Below are 22,787 nucleotides of genomic sequence, written 5' to 3' on the forward strand. Positions count from 1 at the left end.
CTTTTCTTACATTTGGACCTGCCCTACATGTAAACAAAACCAAGGATGTATGTGAATCTTAAGGCAAATGGAAGACCTAAATGGGGATCCTAACCTGTAGCAATCTTGACGGTGAAGTATACTTCTTTTCAATCTCCTCCAATAGATGTTTTTCTCTTCAATGAAGCTCAAAGAACAGGAAAGGAGAAGAAAATGTCTGCAGTGTTTCTCAATCTTGGCAACTTGAAGATGGATGGACTTCAACTCCCAGAATTCCCTAGCCAGCATAGTACAAATGTATAGCTGGCTGGGGAATTCTAGGAGTTGAAGTCCACCCATCTTCTAGTTCTCGAGGTTGAGAAACATTATTCTAAGGAAAGAAGCTGCAGGGTACTGACTAATAGTCAGGGAAAGGATTTGCTTTCCCTATTTTATACGTGATGGGACAGATCAGATTAAACAAAAAGATCTGCTTCTGTCTTATATTGTTGAAAGCTTGACCTAGTCAGAGCTCTACTTAACCCTTTATTGATCTATAACCCAACCTTTAAAGAGTTTTGCCTGAAAAAATTCACATTGATATGAAGATGCAGGTTTGTGAGTCTTAATCTTTGCCCATGCATTTCTATATTTTCTACACAACAACGCAAATAAAAAGGCGGATCTGCTAAATTACATATTGAATATTAGATGGTGCATTTTAGTGGCTCTCTTGTGTGTATTTGCATTCTGTCTGTAACCTTAGGACCTAATTCCTGATAGTTCTCTAACATTAGGAGAGACATGAGAGTGAGGGTATTTTCAATAGCTGCATATAAATTAGGGCTCCTGAACCTTGAAGAGCGGTTATCAACAAACCCCATTCTTGTTTTGCTGGTTATTAATCTGTTTTTAATCCAGGTTTTGTTTATTTATTGCACTGATGTACAACCATTTATATGCCACCGATTGTCAAGAGTCTAGATACTTAAATGTATATATAGATAAAATTTTGGTTTTAAATATTGACCCCTTTGTATTGCTTTATATCATTTTTGCAAAATTGCACTTTTAAATGTTTAAGTTTACTTACTGGTTTTGTAACAGAAAAATTTCAGTAAATACATTTATTAAGTAGTCTGTTTCAGTGATACATTTCCTGATCTCTGCAAAGAAAATGATTAAGCTAATTAATTTTTGCTAGTTGCTTTGATCTGGCAATCTTTTGCTTGTGCAAAGATATTTTTCTTACCAGTAAGGCTGTACAGAGAATGACATGCACAGAGAGACCAGGTAAAGTTGACCCCATGAGGCCATGGGGCCTTCATAGGGACACCTCGAGAAAGTGAAGTACATTTATGAGAAATTGATCTGGGCTCAATTTATAAGCCTATATAGAAATGGTAGATTTATGATTATATTCTGCTTTTGAAAATATATTGATGTGTTATTTTTACAGGACAGAAGATGTCAAGGAGAATGTTTTGGCAGTTCTTCTAGTAATCCTTGTTTCTTTTCTTGGCTTTCTAATCATGAACCAAGGTTTTTGTAAAGACATTTGGGTGCTCCTGTTCTGTCTTATTATGGCAAGCTGTCAATACTCTCTTCTAAAGGTATGTATTCTTTTATACATGTGTTTTATATTGTCAAAATGTATTGTTCTTATTATGTATTTTATTTTTGCTTTTACTGTAAACTACTTAGAGATGTATTGGCGCAGGAAGCTGTACAGAGACAAAAAGACAGTCAGATAGATAGATAGATAGACAGACAGACAGATAGATAGATGAGAAATCCATTATTTCTATTTTGGATTCTGTGATAACAAATCCAATAGCTAATACAATGAATCTTGTTTTGTCTTTAGAGTGTTCAGCCTGATCCTGCCTCACCTATACATGTAAGTTTCAGTTACCACATATATGCTTTTATTGTTGGTGCTCCTTCTTGGTCAGTTGGTGTAGTGAATTGATGAAAGTCAAAATAAATGTATCTTTCCGGGATGTTATTTCATTTTTCCATCTAGGAACCTAACACTTTATTATTAAAAATTAATCTGCTCGAACACATTGCTGCCACAAGTAAAATAGCAGAGCTTTGCATAGCATTTTAATGAGTTCTCTCCTTGCACAGCCTGTTGGTGTGAGTGAAACAATGAGGCAGCCGGGTCTTTGGCATGGTGGCTTCAGTTACTTTCTCAGATCATCACCACATACATCACACACTACCACACACTCTTTTGCTGCCCATTACACAGGTTTCTAGAAATGTAAAAAGTTATTGTTGCACTGTTAATGTACTGTAGTAAAAATAATTGTGTGATGTTAGTGGCCTTTAATTTAAATATTTATTCCATGTTAGTTGATTTATCTAGTTTATACATTATATGGCTCATAAAATTATATAAATTATATGTAATATAATCTAAAATGTGTAACAATGTATATATAAATTTTATATGTCATTGCACGCCAAAAGAAGTAGACACAAAGAAAGTTTCTCCCCATGCCATCACTCTGCTAAACAACTAATTCCCACAACACTTTCTTATGCCCTAGGATATCAAACCACCCGATAGGGCTGTATTACTATTATCCTTCTCATCTTTCTTATTACCTATTCCTTTAGCATCTTACGACTATCACTTTGTCGTTTGTATCTTATGATTTATGTTGATTGCTTTTATTTAGTATCTTATGACTATCACGAAGTGTTGTATCTTATGATTTATGATTGTATTTTATGATTATGATCATGATTTATCACTTGTTACTTGTATGTATGCACCGGAGACAAATTCCTTGTGTGTCCAATCAGACTTGGCCAGTGGTGGGATTCAGCCGGTTCACACCGGTTTGGTAGAACCGATAGCTAAATTTTGTTGAGTTTGGAGAACAGCCCATCGGAAGTGTGTGGATGTCACTTCTGGAAGTCAATTCTAGGCCTGGGAGGCCCAGGCCTGTATCCATGCAGAGAACCTGATGTTCAGGTATTTGAATCCCACCACTGGGATTCAAAGAATTTTATTCTATATACATGTATGTAATCTTAAAAGAATTACCCCAGCCTAACCCATTTTATGTTTAATACAGAAATTGTTAGACGACTGTAGCTTTAAATCTTATCTACATTTTAATTACTTTCCCCACCTCATCTTTTAGACATTAATGATTTACTGATCTTTTAATTGATCAGGTCTCTTGTAGTGATCATGTGCCACAATCTCATGTCTCCAAAAATACAGAGATTCTGAAATACATCTCTCTGAATCCTCAGGTTTATAAATATAATATTTTGTGATTATTAAAGTATAAATCTGTTTTATATTGAATCAGGCCACAGAGTCCTGGAGGACTTAATCTGCATATGCCTGTTTATTAAATCATGTCTTTTCTCATCCTTTACCAAAAACATAATGCAGTATTGCATTCATTAGCAATACTGCAAAATTTGAATCCACAGGAAGATACAAGTTTAGGCCTCAGCCCTAGTGAGGCTGCATAGTCCTAATAATTATGATATAATTTATGCCATGGTATGAATTTTGCTGTTTTATTTTTGATGCAAAAATATTTGCATTGTTCTTCTGTTTCTGATTATTTTATGTTTCTCTATAATTTATTATTTATGTCTTGCATTTCAGCTCACAGTATGTTCTTAGGCTAGTTTGCTTCAACAAAAGCATAATACTTTTAAAATTGGATCAGTTCCATAATGAACAGTGGCAGCCTATAAGCAGAAATAGATTTCAATTGAAGATATATTGGGAGCTATAATTTCCCAGGGCAGGAATATTGAAAATGTCAAAAACCAATTACTATCTAGCTCATAGAACACAGGAATTATAATGTGAAATTTCTGTTAAACTGTGGAAAAGACAAGAAAAAAGGCACCAGGTTTAAGCCTTAAAGGCTTTAGTATATGAGCAGTAATCTTAATTGTTAGAAGGCAATAAACAATTTAAAATAATTCCAGTCCTCGGGTATAGTGACGATCTCATGGTAGGCATGCCATGCCATGCCAAATTTCAGCCAAGTTTGAACCAGCTAAGGCTCTTGCTTACTGAGATCAGACTTCCCCAAATATTTTATAAGAGAAAATTTTGCGGTTTGACTAGTCTCTTGAAATCTGAATGGATTGGACTATCGTACCTTATTTGAAAGGTTGCTCTCTAAAATTTAATTTGTACTTTATTCTACTTCTTCATTTCTAGCCTAAAGTCTGTATATATGTAATCTATTTTATTTTACATTTTTATTAAAGTAGGCATGACAGGTGTTTTACTGAATTCCAAATTTCACAGAATTTCATTAGAGTGATCAGTATGAGGGTAAAAGCTGCTATGTAAACATCTAACATTCTCTGAGGTTCAACAGCTGCTGAGCATTGTTATGTCCCGAGCCTTGCAAACGGCTCGGGGCGTTTGCAGGTGGTCCCGGGCAGGTGCAAAGCTGCCCGGGACCAGACAGGCTGTCGCCAGCGCCGTGCGCATGCGCGGGTGCTGGCGCGGGAAAAGTATCGCATTGACCCGGGAAATGTCTATATAAGAAGCTGGGAGGTTTTGGGAGCTGCTGAAGCCATCTACTTGTAAGCTGAACGCAGAATAAAGAAAACTGAGAACTACAACTGCTTCTCGTGTCTTACATTTCCGCGAAGGACTCAACACTGGCGACGAGGTGGGATGCCTTACATCGCCTGGAAAGGAAGAAGTGTAAGCTTACCCAAGTGAGTCCTGAGCGGCGGAACGGTGTCGACTCGGCAGCTACTCGCCAATCCAGTGCGCATTCGGGGGTAGGCTGGCTGATAGACCCATCTCCTGAAGATGGCAAAGGTTGGAAGGCTTTCGGAGTTCGACGTCTCACATCCAGAGCGGTGGGAGTCCTACGTAGCCAGGGTGGAGAACTACTTCAAGGCAAACCAAGTGAGGGAAGAGAGCTTGAAGGCTGCCACCCTGCTTTGTGTTTGCGGTCAAGATGCCTTCGAAATCACAGAAAACCTTGCAGCACCTGTTCCAGTAGAGTCTGTCAGCTACGCAGATCTGAAGAAGCTACTGAAGGAGCACTTCCAGCCCAAGATGTCCGTCATCGCATGGTGCCACACCTTCGAGCAGAGGGATCAATGATCCGGTGAGTCGGCCAAAGAATACATCGCCGCATTAAGGAAGGCCGCCAAGCACTGCGAGTTCAAGGACCTCGAAGAACGACTGAGGGACCGATTCGTGTGCGGGTTAAGGCATCGAGATCTACAACAGAGACTTTTCGCTAAAGAAGAATTGTCCTTCCAAGATGCCTTAAGAGAAGTCACCACAGAAGAAGCAGCAGGCGGCGCCGTCAAGAACATGCGGCCGATCAGAAACAGTCCAGAGGTTGCATCCGTGCACCAGGAAGACGTCCAGGGGAACTCCGAGGAGGATCCGGACGAGGAAGTTGACCGTCTCCACCCCACGAAGGAAGGAAATCAGAAGGGAAGCTCTTCAGCTCCACTCAAGTGCATCGGCTGTGGAGGTCGCCACAGGAGAACCGACTGCAAGTTCCGCTCTGCTACCTGCCGGGCATGCGGCAAACAAGGACACATTGCAGCTGTGTGTCTGGGCCGACGAAAGGTACAACCTCAGGAAGAACTGCGCCTGAAAGGTACCAGGGTCCCCAGCCAGAATAGGGTAGGGTTTTGCGCTTCGCGAAGAAGCATCCTTAGGACAGGCACACACAAGCCCATTAAGAAAAAGCTGTCACTCAAGGTGAAGCTACAAGGGGTTCCATTAACTATGGAACTAGACACAGGGTCTGCCCTTTCAATCATCTCCTTGCATACATTTAGGAAGATTTGTTCCGGTAGTGGAACTCAGGCCAAGTTAAGGCCTTCTGACATTGTGTTAACAGATTTTCAAAATTCAAGAGTGTGTGTTAAGGGGGAGGCCACCCTTAACGTGCAATACAAGAATTTTGAAGGTCCACTAGACTTATTAGTAGTAGGGGGTGAACGAACGAGTCTCATAGGACTCGATTGGTTTGAGGCCCTGGGGATACACGTCACAGGACTCCACAGCTTACAAACACTCGACCTACAGGAAGTCTGCAAAGAATTTGCAGATGTTTTCAGCCCCCAGCTGGGCACATTCAAAGGACCCCCTGTGTCCTTAAAGCTAGACCCCACTGTCACTCCCATTAGAATTAAAGCAAGAAGGGTCCCTTTTGCTTTAAAGAGTAAAATTGACACTGAGTTAGACAAACTGATCCAACAGGGAATTCTAGAACCTGTTGATTCCAGTCCTTGGGAGACCCCCATTGTCACGCCTCTAAAGGCAAATGGGGACATTCGCATTTGTGCTGATTACAAATGCACTCTTAATAAGGCATTGCAGCAACATGCCTATCCTGTTCCTGTGGTCAGTCATATTCTGGCCTCCCTCAAGGGGGGGCGCGTTTTTGCAAAGCTTGACCTAGCTCAAGCGTATCAACAGCTGCCTGTTGATGCTGCTGCTGCTATAGCTCAGACTATTGTGACCCACAGGGGAGCCTTTAAGGTAAAAAGGCTACAGTTTGGAGTGAATGTCGCTCCTGGGATTTTCCAAAGCGTAATGGAAAACACACTACGGGGCATACCGGGGGTTTGCCCCTACTTTGATGATGTCTTAATTGCAGGAGACTCCACACACATTCTAGCTGAAAGGCTAAGGGCTGTTCTGTTAAGATTCAGGAAAACAGGCCTCAAGCTCAAAAAAGACAAATGCAAGATTGGGGTGCCTTCTACTGAATTTCTGGGGTTCAAAATTGACGCTGCTGGAATTCACCCTGCTGAATCCAAACTAACTGCTATTTTAGAAGCACCTAGGCCAGGGGTAGGCAACCCAAAACACTTAAAGAGCCACTTGGACCCGTTTCCCACCAAAAACAAAACACTGGGAGCCGCAAAACCATTTTGATATCTAAAATGAAGATAACACTGCATATATTTTTTACCTTTATTATAGGTGTGTGTGTGTTTGTGTGTGTGTGTTTGTGTGTGTGTGTGTATATATGTATATGTATGTATGTATATATATATATACACACACACACATATACACACAGGTAAAAAAAGGATATATGCAATGTTATCTTCATTTTAGATGTCAAAAGGGTCTCTCTGTCTCTCTCTCTCCCTCCCTCTCTCTCTCTGCCCTTGGTCTGCCTGCCACTCCTCTTCCCCTGCTCTCTTTCTTTCTCTCTCTCTCTTTCCTCTCTCTCTCTCTCTCTCTCTCCCTCTCTCTCCCTCTCTCTCTCTTTCTCCCCCCCTCTCCTATCTGCTGCTCACCTGACAAGCTTCAAGCTGTTGTCCAACAAGATAAGGGGTAGACAACCTCGTCTCTTTTATGACTCACGGACTTCAACTCCCAGAATTCCTGAGTCAGCCTAGCTGGGCTAGCTAGCTCTCTCCTGCCCTTCCTGCTTCCTGCAGAGACGCAGCAAAGGGAGGAGCTCCGCCCAGTAAGCTTTTCAGCTCCTCGGAAAACACTGTGAGTCCACTCTCTTTTACATACACACACACACACACACACACAAAAACACAAACACACACACAGAGAGAGAGAGAGAGAGAGAGAGAGAGAGAGAGAGAGAAGCAGGGAAGCACAATTCCTCTCTCTGTCTCTGTCTCTCTCTGCAAAGGCAGAGGAGGCTGGGAGCCGCAGGGGAAGGCTCAAAGAGCCGCATGCGGCTCCGGAGCCGCAGGTTGCAGACCTGTGACCTAGGCCAAAGTCTAAGGCCGAACTTCAGGCCTTCCTGGGCCTCCTGAATTTCTACAATTCCTTCCTTCCACATAAAGCCAGTGTGGCTGAGCCTCTTCACAGGCTACTAGACAAGCAAGCAGTGTGGCACTGGTCACAAACACATGAGGCTTGTTTTAACAAAGTCAAGGCCTTGCTCACTTCTAACAGTGTACTTGCACATTTCAACGAGTCCCTTCCTGTGTGCATCGCTTGTGATGCGTCCCCTTACGGGGTAGGAGCTGTCCTGAGCCACCTCAGGTCTGATGGAACTCAGGTTCCTGTTGCATATTACTCCAGAACATTGTCTTCTGCTGAGCGCAACTACGCTCAGATAGACAGGGAGGCTCTGGCTGTTGTTGCTGGAATTAAAAAATTCCATGATTTTCTATATGGCAGGCATTTCACGGTCTTCACTGACCATAAGCCTCTGCTGGGACTGTTTACCACACGTAAGCAGACTCCCCAGATCATTTCCCCCAGAATGCTTAGGTGGTCTATTTTTTTGTCTGCATATGATTTTTCTTTACTCCACAAGCCTGGGAAAGAAATGGGCCATGCTGATGGCCTCAGTAGATTGCCTCTGCCAGTAGTAGAAGCTGACCCTGCGCCAGCTGTCAACATTCTATCAATCCAAGCCTTGCCCGAGCTCCCTCTTAGTGCCAGGGATGTTGCCGCTGAAACAGGTACAGATCACACACTTTCACGTGTCCGTTCCTGGGTTTTGTCTGGTTGGCCTGAGCACTGCCCTAGTCCTGAGTTTCAGAGTTTCTGGTCCAAAAGGAACGAGCTGTCCCTTTCTCAGGGTTGTCTGCTTTGGGGAAACAGAGTTGTCATTCCCACCTCAATGAGGACTAGGGTCTTAGAATCCCTCCACGAGGGTCATCCTGGCATTGTTCGTATGAAGGCTCTTGCGCGCAGCCACTTGTGGTGGCCTGGTTTAGATAAAGATATTGAGGCTAAGGTGCATGCATGCCACCTGTGCCAACGATCTCGCCCAGAGATGCCCCAAGCTCCCGTGCATAGATGGGAGGAAACACAGTCCCCATGGTCTAGGGTGCACATTGACTACGCTGGGCCCTTTCAGGGCCAGTTCTTCTTGGTCCTTGTTGACAGCCATTCAAAATGGCTTGAGGTTGTACCTGTCTCATCCACCACCACTGCAAAGACTATTCAGGTACTGAGGGGGATTTTTGCTGCACACGGGCTTCCAGATGTCATTGTGTCTGACAACGGCCCTCAATTCACTTCCTCCGAATTCCAAGCTTTCTTACAGGCTAACATGATTCATCATGCCACGTCTGCACCCTTCCACCCGTCCACCAACGGTATGGCTGAACGTATGGTGCGCATCACGAAGGACGCATTGAAAAGACTCACCTACGGGGACTGGCATCACAGGTTGGCTGACTTTCTCCTTTCTTATCGCACCACACCGTCTATTTCTACAGGGAGAAACCCAGCTGAACTTCGTTGGGGGCGTCAACTTACTACTAAACTTGACCGGTTGCATCCGGACAGACTGCCTTCATCTACCTCACAACCTAGGGCACCTAGACAACTACTTGTGGGTGCCCCGGTTTGGGCTCGCAATTACGGGCCTGGTCATACATGGGTCCCCGCTTCTATTTCCAAGGTCACAGGTCCTCTCTCCTACGAGGTAGCCCTGGACAACGGTCGTGTCCTGCGTCGGCACATCGACCAACTTCGCCCTAGGCGGGACCTTTCAGATGAGACTCCTGGGTCTTTTCCAGGGGGGGAGGGGGACCCTTTGGAGCAAAGGGAAGGGCACGAGTTGCTGCCCATCTCCACTGATGGAGCCACTGACGGCCCATTTCAAGCTTCCGCAAGTGCTCCGAAAAGGAATTCATGGAGCTTACCCACACAACAGGCACTCACGCCTACTCCAGCCAGGGAGTCACCCCGGGGGCATACTCACTTTCCACACACATCACACAACACTCCAGTCACGGAGGATACCCGGGAGCATCCCAACAAATCATTCCCCGAAAGAGAGCTGGCACACAATCCCCAGAGTTGGCCTGACCTTACCCCTAATCCTACAGGGGGTCAAACTTACAGGGAGGTGGTCGAGGAACCAAGTCCCGACCGCAACACCTCTAGCCCAAATCAGGGAGTAACTGAGTTTTGGGAAGGTACAGAGACCCACACGAGCCCGGACACAGAACGGGGCTTAGGGATTGGACAGCCTCCTGACAGGTCTTGGACGGACCTAGGAGGTTCTATAGAGACGCCCAGCAGTGGCTATCACTTCAAGGGGCCCGAGGGCCTACAGCTAGGCAGGTCAACCAGGTCACAAAGTGACAGAAGCCCTGGCCTGACGAGCCCGGTGGGCGAGCAAGCAGGCCAGGCATTGGGGCAAAGTCCTTGGAAGGCACCAAGGCATGATAAGGGGAACAGGCTCTTGTCACCCCTCAGTCAGGGAACACCTGTCAGAAACCCAGAGCTGAGAAGGTCACAGAGAGCAAGGAAGTCTCCTAAATACTTAGAGGATTACATAACATTGCTGGCTAAACAAAAGCCAGGTAACGGTAGGAGCACTGAGAAGCAGAACACTGTATAAAATAATGATTATATGTTGGTAGTAGTTTTAGCCCGGGGGAAAGGGGTGTTATGTCCCGAGCCTTGCAAATGGCTCGGGGCGTTTGCAGGCGGTCCCGGGCAGGTGCAAAGCTGCCCGGGACCAGACAGGCTGTCGCCAGCACCGTGCGCATGCGCGGGTGCTGGCGCGGGAAAAGTATCGCATTGACCCGGGAAATGTCTATATAAGAAGCTGAGAGGTTTTGGGAGCTGCTGAAGCCATCTACTTGTAAGCTGAACGCAGAATAAAGAAAACTGAGAACTACAACTGCTTCTCGTGTCTTACATTTCCGCGAAGGACTCAACAAGCATCATGCCAAAAAGCTATTAAAATGGAAGGACAGGAGAAAGAAACCTAAATGTTTAAACCCCTAATGGGCTATAAAAGTATTGAAATCTCACTGGTAGCAGGCAATGAACTGTGGTATGTGATTTCATTCTTGTCAACAGTAAAAAATTCTAATCTAACCAAAACATTTTTGAATCTTCTGTTGAGCTGAACTGAGGAACTAATTAAGCTATGCAGAGTTAACAGGCCTACAATTCACAACTGAATTCTGGTCAGGGAATTTTGACAAGGGTAACCTGATGCTTATGCAAGAAAACACAATTGCAAGGAAGTGATTTTCTTCACCTTTGTGGCCTTCAGCATTAAAGTCTAGTGAGCAAGGCTTTCAGGTAATAGAGGAACTATATTTAATTTGTTTTGTTTGTTTTTAATACAGGCAGATCTCCCGAATGTTGGAAAATAGAGTTAATGTGCAACTATTTCATAGTACAAACAGATTTTTATAGTATCAGACATCAGAGGCTCCAGGGAGAAAATTCACACCATAGTATTTTCCCTTATTGGCCTTTTGAACTTTCCAGTAATTAGGTCATTTCCACCACTTCCCAACATTTTCTGACATTACTAAGCTATTTAAAAAGAGCTGCTAAGAATAATGTCATAAGAATCTCCAGATTATTTTTTTTATCACTACATATGTGATTTTTAACAGTTAAGATATAGCTTATCTAGCAGGCCTTGGGCCATGGGGTTTTATGAACCCACTAATAAATGTTTGTATTTCCTGGATGGTTGCTTGCTATTTGATACTTCTACTTCTGTACTGTGTCTTGAATCACTTGATGATTAAACAACCTTACAAATCCAATAAACAATATTAAAACTTAACAGTGAATTCTGATCAGAGTGTAGGTTCAGTGTTCTACTATAACCTGCATTGTATAGATGGCTATCAAAATCTTGATGTGGAGGGCTTATTTGGATTTTAAAATGAAATGAGTTTCTAATATCTATTTTGTGGGATATGTGATGTCTATGTAAGCACTGAAACTTCTTGAGTTTGTGCAGTGTTAGTTATGCATTTGAAATAATTTTATGTTGATATGAAATATGTTTTTCTGTTAACTTGCTTTTCTAGGGCCACAACCAGGTGATAATATACAGCCGGCCTATATATTTTAGCATATTGTGTGGCCTTATTCTATTGCTAGATGCAGGATCTAAAACCAGAAATTCCTTCATTTATACAGTTTATGACCTGAAGATATCACCTGAATCATTTCAGGTAATCAGGGACCATGTAATAGGTGAGTTACTTGTACAAAAATACAAATAGTTCTCCAAATATTCTTATTTTGCTAAGTACCCATTCTTCTCTTTCAACTTGCAAATACGGTGGGGGGGGGAGGAGAAATTAGGGGAAAAATGTTGTAATAATAAGTAATGATTTCTTAGTGCATGGTTATGATGTTTCTGGAGTAGCTATCTGAAATCTGTTATTTAAGATAATTAACAGACATTTCTGCATCACAAAATTTCCTGACACCCGTATCCAAGGTTAAACCCACAAATTGCAGGATATAAAAAAATAACCTTGTTGCCAGGTATGTTTGGCAAAACTTTTTATGTTTCTGCATCACTTTGGAAGGTAGATCTGAACACAGCACAAAGGTCTTTACCTCACATGCCAAGTCTGTTACAATTCTAGCTGCTTGTAGTTTTTATCTAAATCTGATCAAGAGCAACAAGATTAAGAGATTGTGAGGGTCTCTGAAGCTATGCCACAGTCAATTAAGTTATTTGAAACAAAAGCATTGTGTAATAGCCGCTATTAAAGCTCCTTTATGCTCCAGAGAAATAAGTTCAAGAGAAGCAGAATTTTTTGTGGCTTGCCTGATCTTTGATACAGTTTATGATTTATTTATTTTTTTGGTGAGTCACCAATTCTTTATTTGCTGTTATGTCTTGAGCGGTTAAAATTTCATGCCTGCTTCAAGGTTAGATTCCTGTTCTTTTAATTTCTTAATTCTGTGTTTTATCAACTGCTTTGCTTTGGCTTATTCTGAAAGATAATGATTTATGGCTTATAGGATGGCTTGGATCCCAAAATTTCTAATATATCAAATGGTAAGATCAGATTGAATTTCTGGGGTAAGGAATGGAGGATCATTTTTCATCTGAGGCCTGAGTGGTGGGAAGACAGAGCTGTCCAGGGAAAGGGGGGTGAGCGAGACGATGCTCCCTGAATTATGAAGGATTGTTATTTTTCAAAAATACAAGAAGCATCGAGGACCATTTTCTGTGTACCAGCTGTCTTCAAGCACTTTCCATAATGTTTGTTTTTGCAACTATCGGTGAGGAGAGAAATGAACTACTTCTTTACACATCTCTGCTGTACCACAGATTTAATCCCTAAAGTTCATGGAGAAGGTTTTACCTCCTCTCCCTTCTTTCTACATGTGCACAGTTTGGGATGGAGAGAAAGTGAAATGTCTGTAACCTTGGCATGTCCTTACCAGGAATTCCTTTTGACATCATTTTTGTTTCTTTTTTCCTCTTGACATTTTGTTTAAGCACGTACCTATTTTTGAATTTATGACTATAAATTGTTGTTGCCAGAATCAATGTCTGTCTGTCCGTCTGTTGGTCTAGCTATCTAGCTATCATTAATATTCTGACATTCTCCTTGTACACTGAGATTGTAACTCTTAGAATTTGTTTCCTGTATGGAGTCCAAAATTTTGGGTGGGTGCCAAATTAAAAGAACTGGCACTAGCCTCTTCTTTGTTAACAATCAACTCTTTATTTTCAGGTCAAATTTGCTCCCCCCCTTTTTAAAAAAAAATAAATTTAATTTCTCATTCTAATGATTGGACAAATGGTTCCCTTATTGCTGAGGAATGGGCTTTTGACACTAGCAGATGTATTTGAGTTATTTCTCATGGTTGCCTGGTAACATGCTGATTTAGCCAGCATACCACTCCTTGGTTAGTGTTCGAAGAAATCTTCATGTGAACTGAATTCCAGAAAACATTGGGGTGGACCTACAGCACACTAGTGGAGTGTTGTTCCCTAAAATTAATCGGTTGTAAGCCAAGACTAACTCATCTTTTTGAACTCTGGATCCAATCTTACAGCTTTCTGCTGTTGTTGAACAAAACTAGGGCGGATGGACATTCCCCTGATGAAAAATATTTCATAGGATCTTGAATTAATGAGTATGAATTTCTGTCCAATATTGAAGTTGTAATTTTTCTTTTATGTGACCCCCATCTCTCTGTTCTTTCCATTCAGAACCTCATTCTATGAGGATTCTGGCTCCTTCTTGAGTGGAATATGTTGATATCACCACTGAAAAATAAAGCAGAAAGGGTATCACTTATTTACATTAGTTTTTCTCCCTAAATAGGCCCTGGGAAAAGGTCAGTGGGGAAAGACTTTGGAGTGCAATAACCACCACTGATAAAAAAGTTTGTGTAATGGTTTGGTCCAGTAAAGATTCTTGAAGGTAGCAGACTTAGTCAAAGTCCGCTTTGACTCAGAACAGCAACACCTCAATTTAAGACACTTTGATTTAGTAGACTTAGGCTGCAGCAGGCAAAAGGTGTCCATGCATGGTTTGTTTTTCTGCAGATATAAAATCCTGTTTGCCATTTTACATTTTTATAAAATTCCATTCATCATGTAGATGACTGTAGAATATGCAGAATATTTTGCACATGTGGAGAAACTAATTCAAATTTAACACACAGATTATCCTATCTGTATAATAGGATATCTCTTCCCCCATTTACATAAAGAGATTGATTTTTGGTATAGATAAATAATTAATCATAAATGATGTTTGTGAAGAAAAGGTGTAGAATTGAATCCCAGTATATAGGCAGGATTTGTCACTCAAGCTGATTTTCACACCAAAACATCTGTATTCTTCCTTTGTGAGGTACTTAATATCTTCCATTATTTTTTAAAAAATATGTGTACTGTTTTATATTATGAATCTCTCCAAAAATAAATAGCTTATATGGCTTTTCCCCCCTCAAAAATTACTAGTGCTGCCCTAAGCCATACTTCAACATAGAAGGAACTGTTTACAGAACTGCTTAGTACTGTAACTGTGTGCTGCATAGCCCATATATAGTAAAGCACAAAAATACACATACTATTTTGAAAACTTACTGCAGTAATCACAGGCTGGATGGTGCTTTCTAACGTATTGGAATAAAAATATTCCAGCTTGTAACATATGGTTGTTTGTAGGCCAGAAATGGAACAAACAATCTGGGAGAACTTTGAAACACAAATTTGTACAGGTTCCCAATGGTCCTATCAACATAGCTCTCTGATTGCCTTTCTTTCAGAAGAAGGAGCCTGACAGGAGCCATCTTTCCTCCATCAGATCATTTCTTGGCAATTTTAGTTACCACTATGTTTCATTTTTAGTAATATTAAACAATTATGAATATATATTAATATATAACTATGTAATAGAAGGGACATCGATTACCTATATAAATATATAAAGCATTCTTCTTGTATAAATTTTTTGGATCCAACCAAATCTCCTTTCCCTCCTTATCTTTGCTCCTTCTCTTTCCTTGTCTAATTTCAGGATTTTTATATTGCTTTCCTGTGATTTCTCTTCTTGGTCTTTTCCCACAAATCAACACATTCTGTATATATCTCCTTGAACAGATAGATATACTGGTGTTTGGTGGTTCTGGTAAGTACTATATATATGGTTTTATGTATAATATCCAGAACTGGTTGAATTTAGGTGAGAGCTTTGATAGTTGCGATTCTTTTTCACTTCAGACTGATAATCTACCTCTCCTAAATTTCCAATACAATTGGAACCATGCATCTTTTAGAAATTGATCACGTGCAAAGTCTCACTAGTAGTTCATCTCTACTAAATGCTTACAGTAAATCACTTTTAATTCATTGGTGAATTCTGGACCATAATGAAGATGGTTGTCTCAGCCCAGGACCTTTTGCTCTCGTAGGAAGCTACATGACCTAAGAGTTGTGCTTTGGCAGACTCATTGACATTGCAGTGTACCTCAGAATGCATGAGGCTCCATTGTTCTTCCAAAATGTACATTAACTTTTCAAAACATATTCACAGAATTAGAATTTAAAATAAGGAAAAACTGCATTGCCCAGCAATGCTAGGGCTGGCAGCTAGACTGCTTTCTAATGATGGAAAACGTAAGCTAGGTGGTGGTCACTAGTGTCATTAAGCAAATTGGAACATAAAGAAGTGCAGCATTTGGGCAATTGAGATATGGGAGCTAACTTCCAATAGCACACCCTTACTCTCAACCTGAAAATGACAAAATGTGCAAGATAGTATCACACCTATAAATGCCACCCCTTTGTATTTGCATTGCAATTTCATATTCAAGTTTATTCAAGGATGGAGTTTACATTGTGATGCATATTTCATTACTCCATCTCTTTCTTACCAAGTTTAAAATGCAATTTCAAATCAAAAACACCTGCAGTTTAGGCCACTAATGTTTAGAATAAAATGTTCTGGTTTTAGTATGATACTTTATTTTCTCAAGATTCTTGCATTCGGCATTCAATTACATTGAGTAGGTAGATACCTTACTGCTTGCTAATTTTTCTATAGCATGTGGCAACTGTCAAGTTAGAGTTCCTTGAAGTTAATCAATTCCTCTGGCAACATGTATTTTATTGGGTCTCAATGCAAGTGTAGCATTTGTGGTTTGTTTAACTTGTGTTTTGAGACTGTTTCTGGGTCCAGTAATTTATCTGATTGAATGACCGAAATTATTTTAACACATCCAGGCAAAAAGACCTTTCTGATAATAGGCAGGAGCTTTTACCATTTTGATTTATATTATCTTATAGTAGTTACATCCAGATGCAAAGAAATAAATGTTGGTTCTGTATTTCAGCTGTTGCTGGACTGTACTCTTCATTCTACAGTATTTGTCGAAGCTTTATTGCTGTAATTGTCCTGTACACATTCTGCTTCAATGCAGTTAAGGTAAGGAGGAGCAATTCTGACAGCAAAATAGGCTAGGGTTGCTTGTGACTATGATATTGTTTTCTCCATTTTTTCCATATCTAGAACCTGTATGAATATAATTCTAGTTTGCATTATTTTTCCATCCTCATAAGAGAAGGTCTGCCCTGGAGAATGGGGAGGAAGTAGATAGAAAGGTTTGTTGTGAACATTATATCTTAGGCATAATTTTAGCTGCAAATGAGAAATATTTTTCATTGTTCACCATATATTGATGAATGAATAGATAGATAGATAGATAGATAGATAGATAGATAGATAGATAGATAGATAGATAGATAGATAGATAGATAGATAGAGGGATGGGTGGTTAGTCACTTTAGGTGGAGTACATATTAATACTGTAATGATTAAAACAAGGAAAAAAGTATATAAATCCAGATAAAGCAATCCTTCAGACTGATAAAATCTTATAAGAGATGTAATCCAAAGCATGGAGGGAAAAGCCAAGCTTTCAAATATTCTTTATTTTATTTATTAATCAAATTTGAGTAGCTGCCCATCTCACCAAAATGGACTCCGGGTGGCTCAAAACATTGAATAAAAACCACAAATATAAAAATGGCATATATAAAATGTAAAAATCTACCTTGAGTAGTAGATAGTATTTTTAAAAAATGACTATACAAATCCCCAGGTGAAGAGAGTATAAAAATGGCCACCTGAATGATGGAGCCATCTGATCATATCTCTAGTTCCCTGGGAACCCCAGACCTGATGACATAGCCAGGTTTTGAGGGCCTTCCAGAATGCCAAAAGTGATGGAGATAATGTAATTGGATGGGGGCGGAGAGAATGTTCTATAAGGTGGGCATCACAGCAGAGAAAACACATATTCTGGGACCCACCAAATGTACATCCCTAGCTGATGGTATCCACAGCATGCCTTCTCTGCCCAGTGTCTAATAGGGGGGCTGAAATAATTATTATCGTCCATAATCTTAAACATCATCAGTGTGGGAGCCCTACAGATTGCTCTTTCTGCTGCGTATAAACTAAGCTTTAGTTTCTTGTTAAGTTAGGGGAAAGGAAAATGAAAAGAGGGAAAAGCTGGAATTTTTTTTAATGATATTATAGATGGGAGAATGTGAATTTAATGGAAACTCATTTATATAGTTGGTGTTCTCTGTGGGTTGATTGAACGTTCAAAGTCTCTTCGGTAAAAGGTATTAAGGGCAATCCTTTTAAACATGTCCTGTCATTTGCACATCTTTCTGCAGGCTAATAAGCTAAATTACAGCAGGCAGGTGGTTTTGCAGATAAGCAATCTTGCTCATAGCCTGGGCTTCGTAGAGCTTTGAAATATGCTTATAATGCTGCTACCCTGAAGTTAGAGAATGCGGCAAAAGATATACAAGATATTTGCTGCAAATTACATACATCAACTGTAGACCTTCCATTTATACAGGAAAATTACGTATAATTTGAATTTTTATTGCTTTTTCATTTTTTGAAGATATTTGTAAGCAGGATAATTGTTTGCTCCAAAATGATATTATGCATTTCATATCCTGACCCCAGTGTAGTCTAATGTTGGCATTTACATGTTCTTTTATAAAAGACGTCTACCTGATTTTTTAAAAGCGTGACCTTAAATGTTGAACGGGTGGATGGATTGCAATTCAGGATTTACTTGCCATTAACTGATACTTGCTGCCAGTTCAGACAATGCTGAAGCTGCCTGTATTCCATCCAGACACAAGAAAGAGCACGAATGTGTTTTCTTTCCGGAGATGTGTTTATACTTGAGACCAGTGTTTCTCAAACTTGGCCACTTTAAGATTTGTGGATTTCAGTTCCCAGAGTTCTTCAGCGGCAAGCTTGTTGGGGAATTCTGGGAGTTGAAGTCCACAGATCTTAAAATTTTCTAAGGTTGAGAAACACTAATCTAGACCATTATATTGTGCTAGTATGTGAACACAACCCTTATGGTTTGTAAATCATATTTTATGAATTAATGTGATCGGTAAACTTTCTTCGGGGGCAGGAAGAGGAATGCCTGTGAAGTATGGTCATTTCTGACAAAATAGGAAAGCAACCATTTCACCAGCATTTTTCATTTTGAGGGGCTGTGGAACTTTCATCATTCTTCAACCATAACTATCCTACTTTTAATACTTATACCAAAGTTCTATGTACCGTAAATGCCGGCGTATAAGGCGACTTCTGCGAGCGCTGAAATCGGCGCCAAAGACGGGGGTCGTCTTATACGCCGAGTCGTCTTATACGCCGGAAATACTGGTAGTTTCCGGCGTATAAGACGACGTTCTAGGAATGCGGCCCGGCTATAAAGACGGGGGTCGTCTTATACGCCGGGTCGCCTTGTACGCCGGCATTTACGGTATTTTCTCCTCTGGAATGGAGAAATCCCCTGGATTTTAACAATTAGACTGTTGGATTTTGTTGAGTAGTCAGAGTGTTTCAAAATAAAAATGTTTTTTAGAAGGCGAAGACATCCTGAAGCAGTACATTGTCTATGCTTGCTAAAATCTAATGCAGGTGTCACAGAAAAATGAAATTGCCTTAATAATAATAAATAATAATAAAGTTGGAAGGGACCTTGGAGGTCATCTGGTCCAACCCCCTGTTCAGGCAGGAAACCTTATACCATTTCAGACAAAAAAAGTAAGATAACTTTGGAAGACAGAAAGGTAACATTTTTCATTCAAAATAACATTCATCTCCTTATGAAATGTAAAATCAAATAGTTTTAAAGCTGGCCAAGTAGCATTCTCTACTTCAAACCAAGCTGAAATACTGCCCAGGAATATGTAGTATTTTTAAATCAGAGATAGGAAGTTTGGAGAGAGCTTACTTTTATATTGCTCATTTGTTGACTAATGAGATATTGATTGATGCTCAACTTTCTTAAATAATAGGAGATAAATTGCTGAAAGAGGGTTTTTTATTATTATTATTTTCTCTACCACTTTCTGTACAGCAACTCTGTTCCAGAATATCTTCCTAGCAAGTTCTCTCTTAGATTCAACCTATAAATTTTTATTTTGCACTTTCAAATGTATTCATAAGTATGTTTTTTTTTATTGAAAAATTTTTAAAAGTTTTACAAAAAACAAAAAAAACAACAAAAAATAAAACAACCCTCCCCCAAACCCTCCCAAACCACCCCCCTCCATCCCCCCCGAGCTTCCCAGAGCTGAATATAGGCTTAATTAAAATTTTAAAAATTCTAAAAAAAATTAATCAACTTATAAGGTAATTAACAATAAAATATATATAACAATAAAAACATATACATTAAAAAATACTTAGAAAAGAAAGAAAAAGAAAGAAAAAAAGAAATAAAGCAAAAGAAAAGAAAGAAAGAATACAATCTATAAAATATCAAATTTAAATACAAGTTATGAAAAAACTAAATGGTATTTTTTTATAGCCAATTTATATTGTATGAAATTTATCCATTTTTCCCATATGGCAAAAAATTTTCTCTTGTGATTGCTCCTTTAAAAAAGCCGAAATCTTTGTCCATAAGTATGTTTTTTGAAGAGCAAGGAAAAGTGCTTTTTCATTTGCTCTTCAAAAAACATATTTATGTAATTTAAAAATTAATGTAATTTAAATATATTTATTTATTTAAACATAATGTATGTAATTTAAAAAGGTACATGAGGAGAAAAAAATGCCTCTCATGATTTTCCTTGCTTCTTTTACTTAATTGCCAGTTTTAAAGGTATTGTGGTTTACATAATTAGATACCATGCCTGAAATATCACAACTTCAGTAGCCTGAAGAAATATAACATGGCTTATTTAATATAGGAAGCAGCCATTTAATTACTGTGAATTCCAGCATGTTAACGATATTTAACTTATTTCTGTAGTAACTTTAAATACACAATGTAAAGACTTCATATTCCTTCCATCTCTGTCTCCTCTTTATCTATAGGAACCATGGGATGCTCAACATATTCCTGCACTGTTCTCTGCCTTTTGTGGACTTTTAGTGGCACTTTCTTATCATCTGAGCAGGCACAGCAGTGATCCATCTGTCTTAGTGTAAGTCATCATCAGTGCTTTTTCATCTCTGTTACTATGGCTTAAACTATAGAACTACATAATATTATTATTATACAAATTTATATGGTCACCCATCGTAATCAAATAACTTTGGGCAGCTAATAAACAAAAAAAGAGGAAAGGAAAAAGAGAACATACATATAAAAGGAAGATCCATAGGACATGGAACATACACATACAAGGGAATATTTATTTTTATTTATTTGTATCCTGCCTTTGTTATTTTTACAAATAACTCAAGATGGAGAACATATCCAACACACCTTCCTCCTGAGCTAAGCTGAGAGAGTGACTGGCTCAAGATCACTCCGCTGGCTTTCAAGGCTAAAGCGGAACTAGAACTCACATTCTCTTGCTTTCTAGTCTGGCGCCTTAACCACTAAACCAAACTTGTTGTTAGTTGCGAAGTCATGTCCGACCCATCGCAACCCTATGGACAACATTCCTCCTGGCCTTCCTGTCCTCTATGGACAGTACCATGGACAGTACCAAAAGGAAAAAAAAACAACAACCCCAAACTACTTCTCCTATATACATACATACATACATACATACATACATACATACATACATACATACATACGGAATAGGAAAGGTTAGCAGGGGTCAGGGCCATGTTAAACCTCAGGGAGAAAGCTGTTCTAGAGGGCAGACATGTGACAGGAAAAGCCATATCTTGAAAGTTTCATAAGATGATACTCTTCGACAGAATGGACCTGAAGCATGCCTAACCTGTGAATCTAAAGGGATGGGCAGAAACTATCAGAGACTGGTATTCTCTTAAGTATCCTGACTCCATTACTATGATCAGCTTTACTGAGGATATCCAGGATCTTGAATTGCAGCCAGAAACCTACTGGAAGCACTGCTTACTATAGTATGCATTGCTTATATAGCAGTGATGTCATATGAGTGTACTATTGTGTACCCAAAACTGTTTATGCCATTACATTCTGGATCAGCTGGAGTTTCTGAATGCTCTTCTTGTGCCCAGGAAGTTCCTCGGGCTATATGCCAATTAGGTCTGGAAGAACAATGCCCCTTCCTAAAATTAATTATGAAAGTTTTCCAGATATGGAGTAGGAGGCCTGTGAACTTAACAGCTGTTTAGAGTTACAGGGATGGAATCAGAGCTTGTTCCTTCACCTCCAGACCCAAGACATCTATTAAGTGACTGGTACCAATCTCTTGTGTTGGTAAATTCTTACTTAAATAAGCTAGGAGAAAAAAATAGTATGTCTACTGTCTAGGATTGTTTTCTTTTCAGGAGATTGATGTTCTAACTGATTTTTGTTTGTTTTCTAAATTAGGTCTCTTATTCACTGTAAATATTTTCCTCACCTTGTAAAGCAACATTTTGAAGAACCACAAGTTGATCCACTCCCTGAGAAAATGAGAGAATCAGTGGTAGGCTTTCTTGTTCTGGAAAAACAAGTCTTATTAAGACCTTTGTGATGGTATCATTTGAAATATTAGAGCTGTTGTATGATAGAATAGAATAGAATAGAATAGAATAGAATAGAATAGAATAGAATAGAATAGAATAGAATAGAATAGAATAGAATAGAATTGGAAGGGACCTTGGAGGTCTTCTAGTCCATCCCCCTGCTCAAGCAGGAGAACCTATACCATCTCAGACAAGTGACTGTCTAGCCTCTTCTTAAAAATCTCCAGTGATGGAGTGCCCACGATTTCTGGAGGCAAGCTGTTCCACTGGTTAATTGTCCTCACTGTCAGGAAGTTTCTCCTTAATTCCAGGTTGCTCCTCTCTTTGATCAGTTTCCAACCATTGTTTCTTGTCCTGCCCTCTGGTGCTTTGATGAATAACGTAACCCCCTCTTCTTTGTGGCAGCCCCTCAAATACTGGAATACTGCTATCATGTCACCCCTGTTTCTTCTTTTCTTTAGACTAGCCAAACCCAAGTCCTGCAGCCGTTCTTCATATGTTTTAGTTTCCAGGCCTTTGATATTATATTAAATTGCTTAAATCTCTTTACAATAGAGCTGTAAACTGTTCCAGATGGATTCTTTGTTGAATGACAGAAGAAGGACAATATCAGGGACTTGTTGCACTTCTTCCTTTTTCTCAGCTTTACCCCC

The 22,787-nt window shown here is 39.8% G+C and overlaps 1 protein-coding gene across 4 annotated transcripts in view; it reads left to right on the forward strand.

Moving 5' to 3' along the window:
• The window catches only part of PCNX2 (pecanex 2), a 105,572-nt gene that overhangs the window by 18,716 nt on the left and 64,069 nt on the right, over nt 1-22,787 (forward strand). For all 4 annotated transcript variants that reach the window (XR_005557878.1, XM_039353030.1, XM_039353029.1 and 1 more), the window contains exons 11-17: nt 1,418-1,571; nt 1,826-1,858; nt 11,731-11,899; nt 15,205-15,315; nt 16,520-16,611; nt 20,557-20,666; nt 21,998-22,094. Coding sequence is in view for 3 of the 4 variants with exons in the window: in XM_039353030.1 (XP_039208964.1) it covers nt 1,418-1,571; nt 1,826-1,858; nt 11,731-11,899; nt 15,205-15,315; nt 16,520-16,611; nt 20,557-20,666; nt 21,998-22,094 (766 nt within the window). In the remaining variant the exon portion in view is untranslated. The remainder of the gene's footprint in view (nt 1-1,417; nt 1,572-1,825; nt 1,859-11,730; nt 11,900-15,204; nt 15,316-16,519; nt 16,612-20,556; nt 20,667-21,997; nt 22,095-22,787) is intronic.

Source organism: Crotalus tigris, unplaced genomic scaffold (genome assembly GCF_016545835.1).
Source record: "Crotalus tigris isolate CLP2741 ecotype Arizona unplaced genomic scaffold, ASM1654583v1 scf7180000018486.1709376, whole genome shotgun sequence".
Taxonomy (NCBI): Eukaryota; Metazoa; Chordata; class Lepidosauria; order Squamata; family Viperidae; genus Crotalus; species Crotalus tigris.